General features: G+C 30.7%; 3 protein-coding genes across 3 annotated transcripts; 1 reads left to right on the forward strand and 2 right to left on the reverse strand.

Annotated features, from left to right (window-relative positions):
- Window positions 1-1,532: 1,532 nt before the first annotated feature.
- On the reverse strand, window positions 1,533-10,116 carry Edem2 (ER degradation enhancer, mannosidase alpha-like 2). Its single transcript, XM_065499896.1, has 7 exons — window positions 9,546-10,116; window positions 9,331-9,477; window positions 4,562-4,980; window positions 3,709-4,503; window positions 3,369-3,631; window positions 3,105-3,203; window positions 1,533-2,288 (listed from the first exon to the last, which is right to left on the reverse strand). Exons 1-7 carry the CDS (start codon window positions 9,749-9,751, stop codon window positions 1,731-1,733), a joined length of 2,487 nt encoding a protein of 828 aa, XP_065355968.1. The 5' UTR covers window positions 9,752-10,116; the 3' UTR covers window positions 1,533-1,730.
- Window positions 10,117-11,714: 1,598 nt separating this feature from the next.
- On the forward strand, window positions 11,715-14,650 carry okr (DNA repair and recombination protein RAD54-like okr). The gene is made up of 7 exons (XM_065501580.1): window positions 11,715-11,840; window positions 11,902-13,186; window positions 13,248-13,404; window positions 13,470-13,613; window positions 13,672-13,933; window positions 14,001-14,164; window positions 14,235-14,650. The coding sequence occupies exons 1-7, from the start codon at window positions 11,838-11,840 to the stop codon at window positions 14,569-14,571; spliced, it is 2,352 nt and encodes a 783-aa protein (XP_065357652.1). The 5' UTR covers window positions 11,715-11,837; the 3' UTR covers window positions 14,572-14,650.
- A 364-nt stretch (window positions 14,651-15,014) lies between these two features.
- Bem46 (abhydrolase domain containing 13-like protein Bem46) lies at window positions 15,015-17,139 on the reverse strand. The gene is made up of 4 exons (XM_065501428.1): window positions 16,671-17,139; window positions 16,023-16,606; window positions 15,775-15,953; window positions 15,015-15,711 (listed from the first exon to the last, which is right to left on the reverse strand). Exons 1-4 carry the CDS (start codon window positions 16,819-16,821, stop codon window positions 15,603-15,605), a joined length of 1,023 nt encoding a protein of 340 aa, XP_065357500.1. The 5' UTR covers window positions 16,822-17,139; the 3' UTR covers window positions 15,015-15,602.
- Between the last annotated feature and the right edge of the window lie 272 nt (window positions 17,140-17,411).

Raw genomic sequence — 17,411 nt, forward strand, 5'->3', positions numbered from 1 at the left:
TTAGTTCTTTAACGGCTAACATCTTAGAATGAAGAACAATAAAAAAATGAGAAAGACACACGTTATATTTTGACTTCGAGCCCTCAGTGGAGGCTGTAAAATGAGTGCTGGTGAATTCGTGATCGACCCATTGAAGACTCATTCGAAGAAGTTGCATGACCAAAGTTTCTCCGATTCCATGCTCCTGAAGTCTCTGCCGTATGATGAACAGGCAGTCATTCTTGATCGGTATATTGAACCCTCTTTCGATGAAAGGTTCTTTCACTTCAATGCAGCCTAGTATAGTCGCATGACCAAAGTTCCTCCGATTCAATGCTCCTTTAGTAATGAGTCTTTCTCTGTTATAAGATTAACGGTCAGACAGTTCAACATTTTGAAAACCCCTGGATGAGGTATTGTATATCACGCCTGTGATTATCTGTGCCAAAGGTCATAAGATTCTATCAAGGGATTTACAAAAATGTCAAGAGCCCACCAACAAGTGCAAGACAAGTTTTCATCCATTGCACTGATCCTTTTATAATCATTTAGTGATTTCTAGGTTGATAAAGTTCATTTTAAATTCCTTTGATAAGTAAAATACACAACTTGTTTATCATTAAATTCTTGTTTCTTTTATTATAAATTTTCTTAAAACATATTTATAATAAGCCTAATGTACATAAATGTATATTTTCTAATAGTTTTTGTTTTTTTTTCTTTCTTTTTTCGTTCAAATTAAAAAAGTATTAAATTTACAACTATACTTTAATAGTATTAATATAAATTCAGTTAATTTACATAGTTCATCAACTGTTTAATAAGTAGACTTTAAATTTCATAAGCTTAAGGCTTAAATTACAATTACTATTGATTTAAAGATAAATTTACAAGTTTAAACTAACGGTGTTTTTTTTCAAAAATTCATTTACAAAAATAAAATTTGAATATAAGTAAAGATTAGTATAATGGGAAAGATCTAAATTAAAAAAATGAACATTTAACAAAATAATAAAACAGTCAGTATATATTACTAATAAGTAATAGCTTAGCTTGATTGATTGCAATTTGAAATAATGTTCATATAGAAGAAAAAATAACAAATTTTGAAGGTAAATTAACCTATATATAGTCTTAGTATAAATACTAAGGACTTTCTCAAGTTTTTACTTATAGTTAAAATATGTATGGTAGAGTAAATGAAATAATATTTAATAGCTTTTAAGATGGTCATAAAAAGTTCCAGAATATTTGCATATTTATACTAAGCTATTAACAATATACAATTTTGTATATTAGTAGAAATATTTTTCATATACACATGTAATTTTATAAAACAAATGTGTTATATACAAAAATAATATCACAATACTAGAGGGCTACTGCATTATTCGATTCAAAAGATAATATTTTCGTATTAGAAGTTATAATTTATACAAATTCGAACATTTCCAGTAATACCCACAACAAAAATTCTATATTGCAGTAAATTTTTTTGTGTAATTTTATAAATTTCACAAAAAAAAAAATTAGAAATGAAAAACATATTGAACTTAAAAATTTGTTTGTTTATTCATTTTAGATCACGTTGTTTTTCGTACAAAAACACAACAAACATAAGGAAAACAAATTAAAAATAAAAAAAAATATATGTATATAGTTATGTGATATAGGATTTAATAGTTATTTTCCAAATGAATTACCTAAACAAATAAAATTATATATATAAGTAGATGTATTTAAAGTAATCACTACAATTCTTTATCAGGTTTCGTTTTCTTGGCTGGCGTTGTCGCGGTCGTTGTTGTGGTTGTTGTTTCTGTGCTAGTTTCATTCGCCTTTGTTTCTTTCGCCAATTGCCAACGTTTAAATTCAATCATTTGCATTAATCGTACTTTCAAGTGGGGCTTTCTTTGCATCACAGACGACAGTTTTTTAAATTCTTGTGAGTACATGAAAACTACTGGTATTTTAACATCGTTGATGCCATCTCCGGACATGGCGAACATAGGTTGTGTTTCACCCGATGAGCCGGGCACATTATCACAGACAATTAGCGCTAGAGCACCAGATTTTTGTGCCAAACGTGCTTTACTTACAAACGTACATTCACCGCGTTCAGCTACTAATATCTTACCTCGAACTTGTTCGGCATTCTTCAAAGTGTCTGCGCAGGCCCACAGGGGCTCCGACATAATAATTTCACCCTCTACAAATTCATCATCCACCAATTCGGGGGTGAAATGTGAAGGTCCAGCCATCAGAGCTGTCCACTCAGTTGATTTGTCGTCGACGGTATAAGCAACGGCCTAGAAAATTACAAATAGTCAATTTGAATTATGAGATAAATATCGACGTTGACAACAAAGATTAAAAACTCTTTTCCTGCACCAAAGATTACTTTTAAGATACGAAAAGTTTTTGTTCAAAAAATAGGTAACCGTCAAGAAATTGAAATAGTCGTGGTTTTTTAATGATATATCAGCCATTTGTGGCCGATTTTCCCCAACCAGTACTATACTTGATATATTGATGTATCAATCATGTTTTTACGTTTTTGGACTTCGGAATGTTGATTTCAAAAGTAAGAGTTCATATTCGGCTGATCCTTCACCAAATCATACTTTATGTACATAAATATTGTAAACAATTTTTTGTTGAAAAAAAAATGTTTTCAAAATGTGAATCAAATTTTGGAGAAAAATTTTTGATAAAAAAAATTGGAGTCAAACAAATTTTGAGATTACAAACGGAATGACAAACTTATATATACCCTTACCCATAGAGAAAACACATAGAGCGGAAACTCTCCTGTCAAAGACCTAACTCAGTTGTCAAAAACCTAAGTGGTGAGAATGTATTAGTAAAAAAAACTATGTGAAAACAAAAACAACAATCGTATGTGTAACTTTTTTGAGTAATTTTTTTGTTTGAGTTTTTTTCGAGTTTCCGCTCTATGTTCTCTATGCCCTTACCACTCATGGTCAAGTTTGTAAAAAACGCTGAGACGTTGAGAATAAATATAAAGTAATTTTGATTTTCCTTTACGACCATTTACTACATTTTGAGTTTGAAATAAAAACTATGTATGTATTTTATATTCAGAAAAAGAATTGAAAACTTACCTGTAATTGTGTCAACTGATTCATTGATTGTAACTTAGTTAATTCTAACATTTCTTGCATAAACAACAAGCCCATTTCACCATCTTCGGGAGATTTAGCCTACATCAATGAAAAAACATTTAAATACGTCATAAATTAAATTGCTCTGAATACCAAAAAATAATAAGCAATTGCATAAAATAGAGATAAATTAAAATAAAATACAAAATAAATAGAGACAGGCCAAGACTACAAAACCAACTAAAAAAGGAAATGATAACTCACATTATAAAAACTATGAAACAGTCGCACCTTTCCATCGCCTAATGAAACCATTGTAATGCCCATGTCATAAACAGCTCGTAAATGATCAGCATTACTTGCTTGAAAGTCCAATGCCCGTAAACGTTTTGTTGTCGGTGTACGCGGACACGAACCGGAAATGAAGTTTCGTAGCGGCTTGCGTACTTTCTCAGGAAAAAGCTTGTTCGATGAGGGACATGTGCGCATGAAATCCAACACATTATGCTCTTCAGACTGACGGAAATCTTTAAGGCACAACGAGAAATAAACAACAAAAAATATATAACTATTCATTTAGAGATATTAAATTATTCCAACTCACTGTAGGTGGAATTGCCCAATTGAGCAAGTGATAGCGGCAGTAAATGGGCTTCGGTTGTAAATACAAATTCGTCAACATTTAGTATTAAATCTTGAGGATCCGTAAATAGCAGATAAAGATATTTAAACGTTTCCGAAAGTACAAACGAATCCATGCGATCTTCATGTTTACCAGTACGTACATCATTAACAGCAGCATAACCGCAAGGAACTTTAGCATATTGTTGTAAAGCTTTCAATGCCTTCTTACCCACTTGCAGATAATGATGATCGCCAGTGGCACGGTATAAGAAATAAGTCGATTCTATGAATTCTGGCCTTAAATGATGTTGACCCCAGTGTATTTGAAAATCAACAGTAAATGCTTCTGGTATGAAGGTATGCATTTGCATGACTTGGTACAACATTTCATGTGTTTGTACAGCCGGCTTGAGATATCCCGACAAAACCTGTAAACCTGGCCAAAAGGCTAATAAGGCATCCATAAAGTTACGTGATTTTGCGTGAGGACGATGCATGAGTACATCTAAAAGCATGGGTCCTTCACTAACATACTTCATGACGGCATTGTAGTGGCGATTAAAACGTGCCAAATATTTGTCATCACCCAATAAAACATAGGACTTGAAAAGATATTCATAATAGGAATCTATACCAGCACCAACACCGGAATCGCGTCGTACCCAATCGCCGGAATGAACATTTAAAACGGTACCCATAAGATCAGACCCCCGATGGCGCAATTTCCACAAAGCATCCATGGCTGCATGGGCTCTTACCTCAAAAATGGGATCACCTAAATATTATCGAAATTATTAAATAATTGTTAATCTTAAACAAAATCGTTAACTCACCCGTTAGCCTTGACAATGCTGCAAACTCCAACAGTATAGTACCCGCACAGGCGGTACACGTTTCTCTTGACTTTTTCAACTGTTCATCTTTCATGCCATAACGCAAATTGACTCGTGCATGTGGTATACCCGTTGAGGTATTAAATGCTGGCAATAAACGATAACCCAAATCTCTTGCCATCTCCAGTAGTTCACCTTTATACCAGGGCATCACTTGGACTTTCTTTTGTACGTATTCAGCCAATATGTGGGCCGATAATAGACCGCCCATCATACGGATATTGGTTTCAAAAACCGAAACAATAATATCACTGTCAAATTGTACATCACGTATAACAAGCTTAACGCCATGTTCAAATTCAGCAAAATCTCCCAATAAAACTAAAGTATCGAGCGTATCAACTAAAGTCATAGAAAAGCTAAAAACAAAATATAAACATTTATTTTTTTTTCTTATCTTTTTACGGTACAATTAAAAAATATCCACGTTATTTATTGTTTTATTTTATTAAGAGTCAATTATTATTTTATTAAGAACCAATTTGAGGAAATATATTCAAACCCCTCTATTTAAGAAACATTTTCATAAGACAGCACCACTGAATTCAGCGTACCCGAATTAGTTTAACCCACCGCACAGAGGGATTTTGGTGTCAAAAAGTAAATTTTTCAAACACTCAATTTCAAAAATCAAATGATACAGTTTTGTAGAGAAATGTTTAAAGATGAAATGTAAGAAAAAATTTTATTTTATTTTTAAAAAATTGAAGGTGTTAAGCAAAAATTTACTTATAATTTGACGCAATTCAGTGGTTTATAGATATATGTATAATTTTCCTAATAATACCATAATACCAAAACATATTTGAAAAACATAACATTTCTCCATAAATAAAAAAAAAATATGGGGATATCATAAACCGTTAAGAAAATATCCAAATCTATGTCTCTAAAAATTATTTTATTTTTAATTTTCCATTGAATAAAAAATGTAGCCCCACTTTCCCCCAAGCTGTTTCTTTAATAAAATGAAAGCTGGGAGTGTCTTGTTTCGATTAAAAGAAAAAATAGTTTTCGGAAGTTTTCGGAACAGGATGAAAACTTAAAATTTTTTGTCGAATAATAAACGAAATATCAAAACAATTCTTATCTATGTATGGGTTTCGTTGGCGGTGGGCGTGACCGATTTTATTCAAACTCGGCATGCGTTCTTCTTTTGTTTCAAAAAATATACGTACCAAATTTCTAAATTTTTACTTGGATAGGAAAAATTGTATACGAAAAAATTTATTTGGATTGTATGGGCAGTTTGGTCCATATAATTCTCGGTGCCAAATTTCAATGCTCTACGACCATTCCTTATAATTTTTACACAAAAATGTATTGCATTTGGAATGCATGGCGGTATGAGGTGTGCATGGCCAATTTTATTGAAATTCGGCATACGTTCTTCTTTTGTTTCAGAAAATATATGTACCAAATTTCTAGACTTTTACTTGGATAGGAAAAATGTTATGCGAAAAAATCCATTTGGACTGTATGGGCAGTGGGCGTGGTCGATTTTGATAAAATTTTATTTTTTTTATTAGTTTGATCCATATAATTCTCTGTGCCAAATTTAAGCGCTCTACGACCACTCCTTATAATATTTGCACCGATAGCCCCGCTTGACAGTTTTTTCAACTAGCACCGTGTTATTATTAATAGAGAGAATTAATAAAACAAATTAATAGTTTTCAGTTTATTTCAGATTTACTGAATTAAAATTATCGTAAACTATTTTGTATTCCATTGGCTTATTAAATCTTGTAAATTCGTTCATTTGTTTGAAGGAATTGCAATTGGACCACAATATAAGGGCTTCTGTTCAATATTACTTGTATATGATTTAATTCGAACAGGTACATCAACCTAATCTATCAAAATGCATAATGTATGCTACCATTTGAACGTGACGATAATTTTAAGTTGGAAACAAATGAAATTCTAAACTTGAGTCCAGTGTGAAACAATTTAATAATAGTTGTATTACACAATGTTTCTTTCTTCTTTTTTTTTAAAACAAACACAAACTGCGAAGCGTTTTGCTTCTCTGCAGATACACAAAAAGTCTCTGATTGGAATCCAAATTGCAACCCTCAGATTAATAGTACAGCACACTATCGACTGGTCAAAAGCAATAAGAATTCATATCCAGCATCCATTATGACTTGTTTTTTAATCTTAATGATTATTTATTTTGTACTTTATTTACTATGTACTTTAAATTTACATATATACATTTTTATTATTTGTAGTTTGTTATACAGCTAGTATAGCTTTTATTAACTCTTGTATGGGGTCGGTTATGTAAATGAAGAATTAATAAAAAAGATTCGCCTGTGAGGAATATTATATGCCCTTCACCATAATACTAATTTTTTTAGTTCATTAAGAAAAATTTTTGGTGAAAAAAAATTCGGGTTAAAAGTATTTTTCTCGATTCTGACCCATTTTAGTCTGAATTTCTATGTCGATATGATTTATTTTTTTCTTTTTTAATATTTAAAAAAAATTAAATCCGACGATTTTTTTTATTACCAACTAATAAAAGTTGAGAAATTTTTTACTTTTTCTGAAATTTGGGCATTTTGAAAATGATTTTTTTATATGTACAGTAGCCCAAGAAAGTCTACATACAGGAGAAATTATTATGTTACTTTAATTTAAAGCAGTTTTTTTTAGTTTAATACATGTCTTATGTCGATTTTAGCAAAAAAAAAAATTCAAATAACGCCCAAAAGTTATTAGAGTTATTGATTCTGAGTAAAATAACGAAAAATTTATTCTCGGTCACACCAACTTTTGGGTGGCAGGGGCTATTAAGTTTCATAATATTTTGAACATAAAAGCCCAAAAAACAAAAAAAAAATCGTTATTTGACTCAGAATCAAAAATTCTAATAACGGTGAAATTTTGGACGTGATACGAAATGTTACTAAACCCGACTTAAGTGATGGTGTTTTAATTTTTTTTAGTGTAAATTTATTTTTTTAACAAATATATTTCATTACTTTTAACTTACAAATAGATTTTAATGCTTAAAAAATTTACTTTTTAGTGATTTGGAATCGTAGATTTAGAAAGATTTTCCTCCTTTTTCCATAAACTCAAGAATAGCACAAGTGAACTTGACATACTTATGTCAACCATCCCTTACTTTAAAAGCTGACATTGAAGTTGTGAAGATCGACAATAATTTTCTTCCAAAGTTCATGCAATATTCTATCAAAAAGATTTGTGAATGGAAAAAACGAAAACAACTATACCATAACTCGTTTTTTTGTAATTATTTAATTAATGTAAACATATTTTTATACCCTTCACCTTCGTGAGAAATAATTTCTACATTTTTCATTTCCGACCCTATAAAGTACATATATTCTGGATCTTTATAGATAGCGGAGTCGATTTAGCCTTGCCCGTCTGTCTGTCGGTCTGTTGAAATCAACTTTCCGAAGCCCCCAAATAACTTACATAAACGATTCATACATCAATATCTCCGGAATTCTTCCGGCTCGGTAGCTATTTAAAATCGAGAAAATCGGTCCACAAATGGCTGAGATATAAAGAAAAACCTCGATTTTTTAAATATATCTAGTTTTTTTTCGTTAAATATCTCTAAAAAAAAATTAATTTAAAAAAAACAAATCGAAATTTTTTTTTTCAAAAAAATTAAAAAACAACTTTGGAAAAAAATAAATTTTGTTTACCTAAAAATATTTAACCCAATTTTATTTCGAGGTAAAATAATATACCAGGTTATTGTTTGAGAAAAAAGAAATACTTTGGAATAAAAACAAACAAAAGACAAGTGCACGTTCTTGTTTATCACAGTAAGTAAATTGTTTGTCTCTTTACACATATTTACCGTTATAACGGGAAAAATAACCAAATAAAGCAGCATTACATACATTTAACATACCAGCCTAAAGGCAGCCTTGCCGGTTAGAGGGTTAAAATTTTTATTTTGAAGTATAATTTGGTGAATATAGCTCTCTTACTTGTTTTTCTACATTTAATCATAAAAGTAACCTTTAAAAAAAACTACAAGTGAAAACTACAAAATAAGAAATTTTTAAATCTTAAAGGGTATTCATTTAAAAAAAATGGAAAATTACATTCTAATTTTTTTACTTTTACACAACAAACACATGAACAAAATTCCACAAAAAATACAACTTTTTGGATAAAAAACTTAAAATTTTTTTCAGCATCAGAAAACACTAAAAAAGCCAAATCTTCTAAAATTGTTTTATTGTGAGTGTCTAGAAGCTGGAATTATTTGCCTTTGGAACTTCGTGTTTTTTCTTACTCTAGCAATACATTTCGTTTAAAACTATTGGAACTTTTTTGGAATTCTCACTCTAGGTATATTTATATTTTTATTGCATCAGAAGTATTAACCAAACTTCTGGTTTTCTTATTAGATTATTAACTGGTTGGATTTATTTATAGAACTACATAAATTACTATTTAGTGTTTCTCAGAAATTTACTTTTGTAATATAAGTTTATTGACCTTGAAGGCTTGTTATATTACTTTTTATTGAAAAAAAGTAAATATGGGAGGACACTAATTACACTACTTCGTAAGTAATTAACAGTTTTCTGATAAATACAATCCGTACAAAATGCTATTTGTCTTTGCTAATCTCTCATGTAAGGCTTTGACCTAAAATCACTTCAAACGTATCGAACACTATAATACTGAATGCATTCAAAACTTACTTTCCCAATATATCGTCCATATCACCACGAGAGGGTGTTACACCTCGATATCTACCCTTACACGATAAGGGCATTAATTCATCAGCTGGATAGGCATTATCCATATATGCATGGTAAGCATGATAGAACATGTCTCGAGATTCTTCTCTATAAAAAAAAATAAAATTAACAACATTTATTACTCAACTTACAAAAACTGTTTAAGAAATTAATACCTTAATGCTTCTCGTTCTTTATTCGACATGTTTTGTGTTGGAATGGATTCACAAATCACCATAGCGGTGAAAAGGCCTAAAGCCATAAATATGGAAATTAAAAACATCAAGGGCGACATGGCGGAAGTACTTAGTGCAAATCTTTTTGATATGTTTAGGGATTTTTGGCAACAAACACCGCCCAAAGGTTTTACAAAATTTGGCATTATTTAACGTTAACGTTATTGTATATTGACCAGTGGTATTTTGTACTTATTGGACAGTAACTACTTTTATTACACTTTTGTAATGTTTATATTTAAATTTTTTGCGTGTATTAATTATTGGTAGTTGCATTGACCTTCACTTTGAACGTGTTTTTTTTTCAACTTTTTTAACTTAATTGTTGTTTGTTGTTTTGTTTAATACAATTTTTCTCTTGAATTTATTCATTTTTTTAATATATAAAATATATACATATTTATTTTATAAGCATTTCGAAATCGTTTAACTGTTGTAAATTAATTATAAATTTATGATAATTTTTATCAAATGGTTTAATTAAGAACAAGGCAAAGCAGAAAAAAAGGAAAACGAAAAAATGTTTTCAGTACACAACTTTTTCACTAATTTTTATCATCATTTTGTCATAAATGTTGTATTTTTTGCCACATAAAACTTATAATTGCTAATCTTTTTGTGGTTTTATCAGAAACTTGAAATCTTTTCGCTGTCCTACAAAATATTTATTTAATTTTTGCGTAGATTTCCTCTGCCGAAGTCTTAGGTTTTTTCTTTTTCTTTACAAATGTGTCACTTTTGTAGTGTTTCTGAGCTGAGAATTTGTTTCCTTTTTTAATGCTTTGTCCGCATGATAATTTAACAAATTTTAATTTTTTTCATATTTGTATGTGTTCAATTTTATATTATTAACAAATTTATATAAAATTATTAACAATTTTTATTGCATTTTAGATTTTATTACAAAGAAAATATATTTTTACTTTTCTAATGACAACTCAACTAGTTCTGCTCTAACTGTAATTGGGGGTAGACGTCAGTTGTTTTTATTGCAATTGTCAGAGTTGTATGGTTAATGGGAAGAGTTAGTGGTGATACAATGGTGATAACTTCAACAAATAGATATGAGTTTTGTTAATGTGAAATATAGTTTCCAAAGCGAATTAACAAGGTGAGTGCGTCTCCGCAACAAATACAACAATGTTTTAGTTCAGATGTACAAGAAATGTCAAAATCAAGAAGAATTAAAATATTTTTGTAACAGATGTAAACATACAAAATTGACAGAAGACCTACATTAAAACAAGGCGAATTAGCTGATTAGCGAATCTAATAAGCTGACTTTTATTTTTGAATTCACCTATTTCTTAGCAGCCATAAAATTATAATTTTTGTTTATAGCACAGCTTTAATTTTAATATGTTTTTACTGTTAATAACTTCTTGCCTGTCTTGAGTATTAAAAAAATTCATTGAAATATATATCGATGGCTTAATATAAAAAAGGCGTAACTAATTATTTTTTTTTTCAAAAATATCAATGTAAAAATGGTATATTAAAAACTTTATTGAAATTAAAAAAATATATTTTAAACGAGAAATAAAATGTGATCTCTTCTTATTAAAAATTGCATTAAAACTTTTTTTGTGTCTAAAATTGTATGGATTTTATTATGTTTTTTCATTCTCCAGTAAAGTAACAAAAAATCGAGTTACGCCTTTTTTATATTAAGCCATCGATATATAGAAATTTGGATAATATGCAGTAAAAAGTTTTCGAAAATGAAAACTACGTAAAATTCATTGGTTCTTTATTTATTGTTAATACATTTTTTTCTTGTATTTGTCGTTGCGCTGTTACCTTATTAGATTCGCCTTGGCCTTAATAGTTTCAAAAAAACATTTCATCCAGACAAATTGTAATGGCGGATTTTACCTGCTATCTATTTTAGTGAGATTTCGGTATAAATCCAGTAATTTTATAATTTTCTTGGTGTCCTGTTCTCATTTTTGCAAACTGTTTCTTTAAACTAGTACGAAACTGTCGTAGGCGTAAAATGTTTACGGTGAATTGACTTTTGACCCTATTTTTTTAAATTTATTTATTCGACTAATAAAGTAACCTATGTTTGCAACGGTTTTATTTATTTCACCGTTCAATCTGGCATCAACATTACATTGATCTTTTTTAAGTTGGCAACACTTATTGATTTATCTCTTCCCATATTAACGTCAATCTCTTGTTTATATTTTTGTGAGCGGATTATTCAAAACAATAACAAATATTGTGAAAATGGTAATTTTTGTTTAAATATAAAAATATCTATACAAATTTAAGGATTTCCTCTTAATTACAGCGTCGCAGTTTGGCTCCTAGCCAAAATACCACAAATAAATTAAAGCCCAGCTTAAGTTTTACCACACCATTTCAAAATAAACGCAAAAGAACATGTGTCCAGGAAAATACTCAAATTCAAAGGTTTCCACCATTGACCCAAACAGCTCTGTTAATATCTATGCCCCAAAGTGATTATGAATTGGCTATTACAAAAATATTAGCAAAACCTTTTAAAGTGCCCATAGCCAACTACATACCGGACTATAATAGTGGCAATAGATGTTTGGGTCTACGACGAGCCACCGTACGGAAGGCTTTACATGATCCCTGTGCTTGTAATGCATTAGTGTTGTATACACCACCGAACTATAGCGAACATGAACGTTTATCAATGGATCCAAATAAAATATTGGTACATGTAGTGGTCGATCCCATATTAAGCAATATTTTACGACCCCATCAAAGGGAAGGTGTGCGTTTTATGTACGAATGTGTAGAAGGCAAAAAGGGAGACTTTAATGGCTGCATAATGGCGGATGAAATGGGTTTAGGTAAAACCCTGCAGTGTGTGACTTTAGCCTGGACTTTGCTAAGACAAGGACCTGATTGCAAACCCACAATTTCGAAAGTTATTATAGTGTGTCCCTCGTCTTTGGTGAAAAATTGGGAGAAAGAATTTCACAAATGGCTGCATGGTCGTATGCACTGCTTGGCCATGGAAGGTGGCTCCAAAGAAGACACTATACGCACCTTAGAACAATTTGCATATAATACTAGTCAACGCTGTGGCACTCCCGTACTTATCATATCATATGAAACATTTCGCATTTATGCAGAGATTTTATGCCGCAACGAAATCGGCATGGTTATTTGTGATGAGGGACATCGTCTTAAAAATAGCGATAACCTTACCTATCAAGCTCTAATGGGCCTAAAAACCAAACGACGTGTTTTACTGTCCGGCACACCCATACAAAATGATCTAACCGAATATTTTAGTTTGGTGAATTTTGTAAATCCTGATATGTTGGGTTCAGCATCTGATTTCAAGCGCAGCTATGAAAATGCCATATTGCGGGGACAAAATGCCGATTCTAGTGATAAGGAACGCCAAAGGGCTGTGGAAAAGACCCAAGAGCTAATAGCTATAGTAAATCAGTGTATTATCAGAAGAACCAATCAAATTTTGACAAAATATTTGCCGGTCAAATTTGAAATGGTTATTTGTGCCAAAATGACGGCCATACAGTTGAATTTATACATGAATTTCTTGAAGTCGGATAAAGTAAGAAAGAGTTTGCAAGGTAAGATACATGAGCTTAGTAACTTGAGAAACTGTAGTTAAAATATTTATGTTTCATTAAGATTGCAACGAAAAATCTTCTAGCTTAACGGCATTGGCTGATATAACAACATTAAAGAAATTATGCAGTCATCCTGATTTAATCTATGAGAAAATTCTGGCCCGTGAAAATGGTTTTGAAAATTCTCAAAATGTATTGCCCGCCAACTATAAAACAAAGTAAGTTTATTAGTTATTTCGCGGAAGTAAAGTAATGTTTTTTATTATAAAATTTTGTTATATAGAGAATTCAATCCAGAATTTAGTGGTAAATTTATGTTATTGGATTTTATGTTGGCTACCATAAGAGCCAATACAGATGATAAAGTGGTATTAATCTCGAATTATACACAAACTTTGGATTTATTTGAACAGTTGGCCAGGAAAAGGTAAAATAACATAAAATAATCTAAAATCATCAATGGAACATGGTTAATTTATTTGCAGAAAGTATCCATTTGTCCGTCTAGATGGTTCGATGACCATTAAAAAGCGCAGCAAAGTGGTGGATCAATTTAACGATCCCAATGTTGATTGTTTCCTGTTTATGTTGAGTTCCAAAGCAGGTGGCTGTGGTTTGAATTTGATTGGTGCAAATCGCTTGTTCATGTTTGATCCAGATTGGAATCCCGCCAATGATGAACAAGCCATGGCTCGTATATGGCGTGATGGTCAAAAGAAAGCCTGTTTTATATACCGTTTGGTGGCGGTAAATATCAAGACTTGAAAGTGTAAATAATACATTTTATTATTAATTTATGCAATATTTCTTTCAGACTGGTTCTATTGAGGAAAAAATTTTACAACGCCAAACCCACAAAAAATCTTTATCTAGTACTATTATTGATAATAATGAAAGTGAGGAAAAACATTTCACACGTGATGATTTAAAGGATCTATTCCGTTACGAAGCTGATATTTTATCAGATACACACAATAAGTAATAAAAATACTATAATTACATAAAATCTTCTTCAAATTAATGTTTAATACCCCTTAAATATTTACAGATTAAAATGTAAACGCTGTGTTAACAACATACAAACTAAACCGCCGCCAGATGACTCCGACTGCACCTCCCATTTATCACAATGGTATCATTGTTCCAATAACAAGGGTCTACCGGATAGTACCTTATCACAGGCTTGGCAAACCAGTAAATGCATTTCATTTGTATTTCATCATCGTTCTCAGGGTGAGATTAAAAATAAAATTCCATCTCAAGAAGTTGAAACAAATCCGGTGGCATCGGTAGCTAAAGTAAGTAATAAATTACACAAGAATTCTAAAGATTTGTCATCCGATGAAGAGGATATTGATGATAGTAAAGATAGTGATTTTGAATAAATGTACAAATACAGTTATTTAGCTTTAAATTTAGATTAATCAGAAAATAAATTATTTTGTAATAAGAAAAATATATAAATGATGCGTTTATTTGGTGATGGGGTAAATATAACATCCTGTTTATAGAGTAATTAATTTTCGTTCATGTTACTGAACTGTGTTCTACATTTTTTCTTAAGCTAATTCCCTAAATACAAATTTCTCAACTACTTCTAAGACCTAGTTCCGACAGTGACAATTTCAAACAAAAATCACTAATGAAATAACTAATTCTATAACGGCTCTTAAAAAAGTATGTGTGCTCTCTAAAGTTTCTGTAGAACTAGTTCCGAGGGTGACAATTTCGAACAACGTTCCAATGAATACTGGCTGTATTTAGAACTAGTTGTGTAACTAATACATATTTTCCTGGGTTCTAATATATTGAAATGAAACGAAATACATATGTTTTATATATTATTTTTTTAGTTAATTTATTATGTATATATAATAATTGCTTTAGTTTTTTTTAATTAAATTTAATACTTTGTTTTAAAAAATCTCGATTAACAATATCATTTTTTAAAAACTAAAATATTTACATTTTAAAGCTTTTTAATAATAGAATTTGTTTAATGGTTCCCACAGCCTCTCTCAATGTTTTTTTTTTAATTTCTTTTAAATAAACGCTTTTTTACAATGAAATAATATATTCCCTATGATGGGAGATCACGAGTGATCTCTGGTATTTAACAAGACATTTTTCTTTAATTATTAACAAACTATTCATTTCTTTTGGCAGTTAACATATTTAAGCAGACGTTATTAGTTGAAGGTAAGTAGGAAGTTTGAAGTTAGAGAACATATTGTGATTAATTATAGAGGCTTTTTTGTTGAGTTATAGTAATTATAGCTATTAAAACAAAATATGTATAAATAATAAAAAATTCAATTAAAAAAATGCATTTAAATTCTTAACAAAATGTAAGAATAAATAGTAGATAGAAAACTTAACAGGTATGTTGTAGTATATGTTGCAAAAGAAAAACATATTAAACATCTTGAATTTCATTCCAAACATTACTCTTTTCTGGAGGTTTTTCCAATGGTGGCACAATATTTTGACATTCATTGAGAAATGTTTTTATACCTTGGTAATAACTAAAATTTAAATTAAAAAACCAAAATAAGAAGCAATTCTATAAAAAAAAACAAACTACTCACCCATCTACTATCCAGGTGTCATTGTGTGAACCACCAACAAATTCCAATATACGTTTACGATCACTACCACAGGCCGTATATAAGGCTCGCATCATACGTGGTGGCACTAGATTATCTGCCAAACCTGACACAAATAAAAATGGCACTGAACATTTCGTTATTTTTGATAACGAATTGAACTGAAATCCCCATAAGCAATTTATAAAATCATTTTAATGCAAACAAAGTATTTACGTATTCAGACAAACCTTATTTTTATACAATATATGAGGTATAAATTTGACCGAAGGATGTACCAACTCTACCGCCATTTCTGGTATACTTGTAAAAGTATTCTCTACAATGGCACACATGATTTTCTGACCATAAACCGTATCAGCTGCCACATCCACGGCAACTGCACCGCCCAGTGAACGACCAAAGACCACAATTTGTGTGTGATCTAGATCATGTCGAGTGTAAAGATAATCTATGGCTGCTCGGGCATCTGTTACAAAACCGGTTTCACTGGGAGCTCCTGTAGAGAGGCCATAGCCCCTATACTCGACCATTAAAATATTGCAATTGAGATGATAGAATATACCCCAAACATTTTGCATGCGATGGCCCATATTACCGGCATTGCCATGAAAGTAAACAAAAGTGGGAACATTTTTCGAACGTTCTTCCGGTTGACTTACCCAAAATGCATGCAAAGTAACTTTGTCGGGGGTACGTATGCTCACTGTTTCATGAGGTAGATTGTGCATAGTGGGTATGGGTATATAAATACGTGAATTAGCGGGCAAATCGGGATGATATAGTAAAACATCTTGGGCATAATAAAATATCCCTATTTGAAAGGAAAACAAACAATAGAACATAGCTTTGTGTTTCCGTTAACAAATAAAACTTACCCAATAACACCGTACCGATTAAGGCCATAGTTAAATAACCACCATAAAAATAATAGAATATAAAGCATAGTAAAAATGAGGCCATACATATTGCCCACACACTACGCGACTGTGGCAACTTGACCATGGCGATTTCCTTATTCAAAGTCATACTTCAAATTAATATTTACGTTTTCTATCTTATTTTTTGTTACTTATAGCTAACTCTGTAGTTTTCTTTTTAATTTTATTACGCTAGCACATGTTCACATTTAGAACCAATAACATTTTGGACACCAAATTAATACGTTTTCGGTAATTATCGATTCCTGTTACACATCATTATTGCAAAACTCGTTGTATTTGTTATGCGTTAATTTATATTTTCGTTTAGATTTTTCTATATAATTGTTATAACTATTTTATTCGTTATTTATGTAAATAATCCTTTATATTTTTGAAAATTCTTGAAAAGTTTGATTAAATAGTACTTTGGAAGAAAAAAAAAACTATTTTTATTTACAATTTTTTTATAGCCAGCTGTTGGTTTTGTTGTTGCCAATGTGTAATGATTTGTTGTAAAATAGTGGGAAAAGTGTTTTTATCAATTTGAATCATTGAGTACGGTTGTAAAAAGTAGTAGCAGATGAGTTAAAATGACTCACGGCTCACGTCAAACAAAAAACACGCACACCGTGCATTTCTTATGGGACTGATTAGTTTGAAGACCTTCATTTCTCACTACGAAAAAATGACTATAAA

This window comes from Calliphora vicina, chromosome 2 (assembly GCF_958450345.1).
Source record: "Calliphora vicina chromosome 2, idCalVici1.1, whole genome shotgun sequence".
NCBI lineage: Eukaryota > Metazoa > Arthropoda > Insecta > Diptera > Calliphoridae > Calliphora > Calliphora vicina.

Excerpts from the sequence above, each read along its gene's own strand:
- Edem2 (XM_065499896.1), bottom strand. The coding sequence starts at position 9,751 with ATGCCAAATTTTGTAAAACCTTTGGGCGGTGTTTGTTGCCAAAAATCC. Across the intron at positions 4,504-4,561 it reads AGCATTGTCAAGGCTAACGG|GTGATCCCATTTTTGAGGTA; the intron begins GTGAGTTAACGA and ends GATAATATTTAG. Across the intron at positions 3,204-3,368 it reads TGTTTCATAGTTTTTATAAT|GCTAAATCTCCCGAAGATGG; the intron begins GTGAGTTATCAT and ends TCATTGATGTAG.
- okr (XM_065501580.1), top strand. Across the intron at positions 13,934-14,000 it reads TTATATACCGTTTGGTGGCG|ACTGGTTCTATTGAGGAAAA; the intron begins GTAAATATCAAG and ends TATTTCTTTCAG. Across the intron at positions 14,165-14,234 it reads TTATCAGATACACACAATAA|ATTAAAATGTAAACGCTGTG; the intron begins GTAATAAAAATA and ends AAATATTTACAG.
- Bem46 (XM_065501428.1), bottom strand. The coding sequence starts at position 16,821 with ATGACTTTGAATAAGGAAATCGCCATGGTCAAGTTGCCACAGTCGCGT. Across the intron at positions 15,954-16,022 it reads ATATATTGTATAAAAATAAG|TTCAATTCGTTATCAAAAAT; the intron begins GTTTGTCTGAAT and ends TGGGGATTTCAG. Across the intron at positions 15,712-15,774 it reads GACACCTGGATAGTAGATGG|TTATTACCAAGGTATAAAAA; the intron begins GTGAGTAGTTTG and ends TTTAAATTTTAG.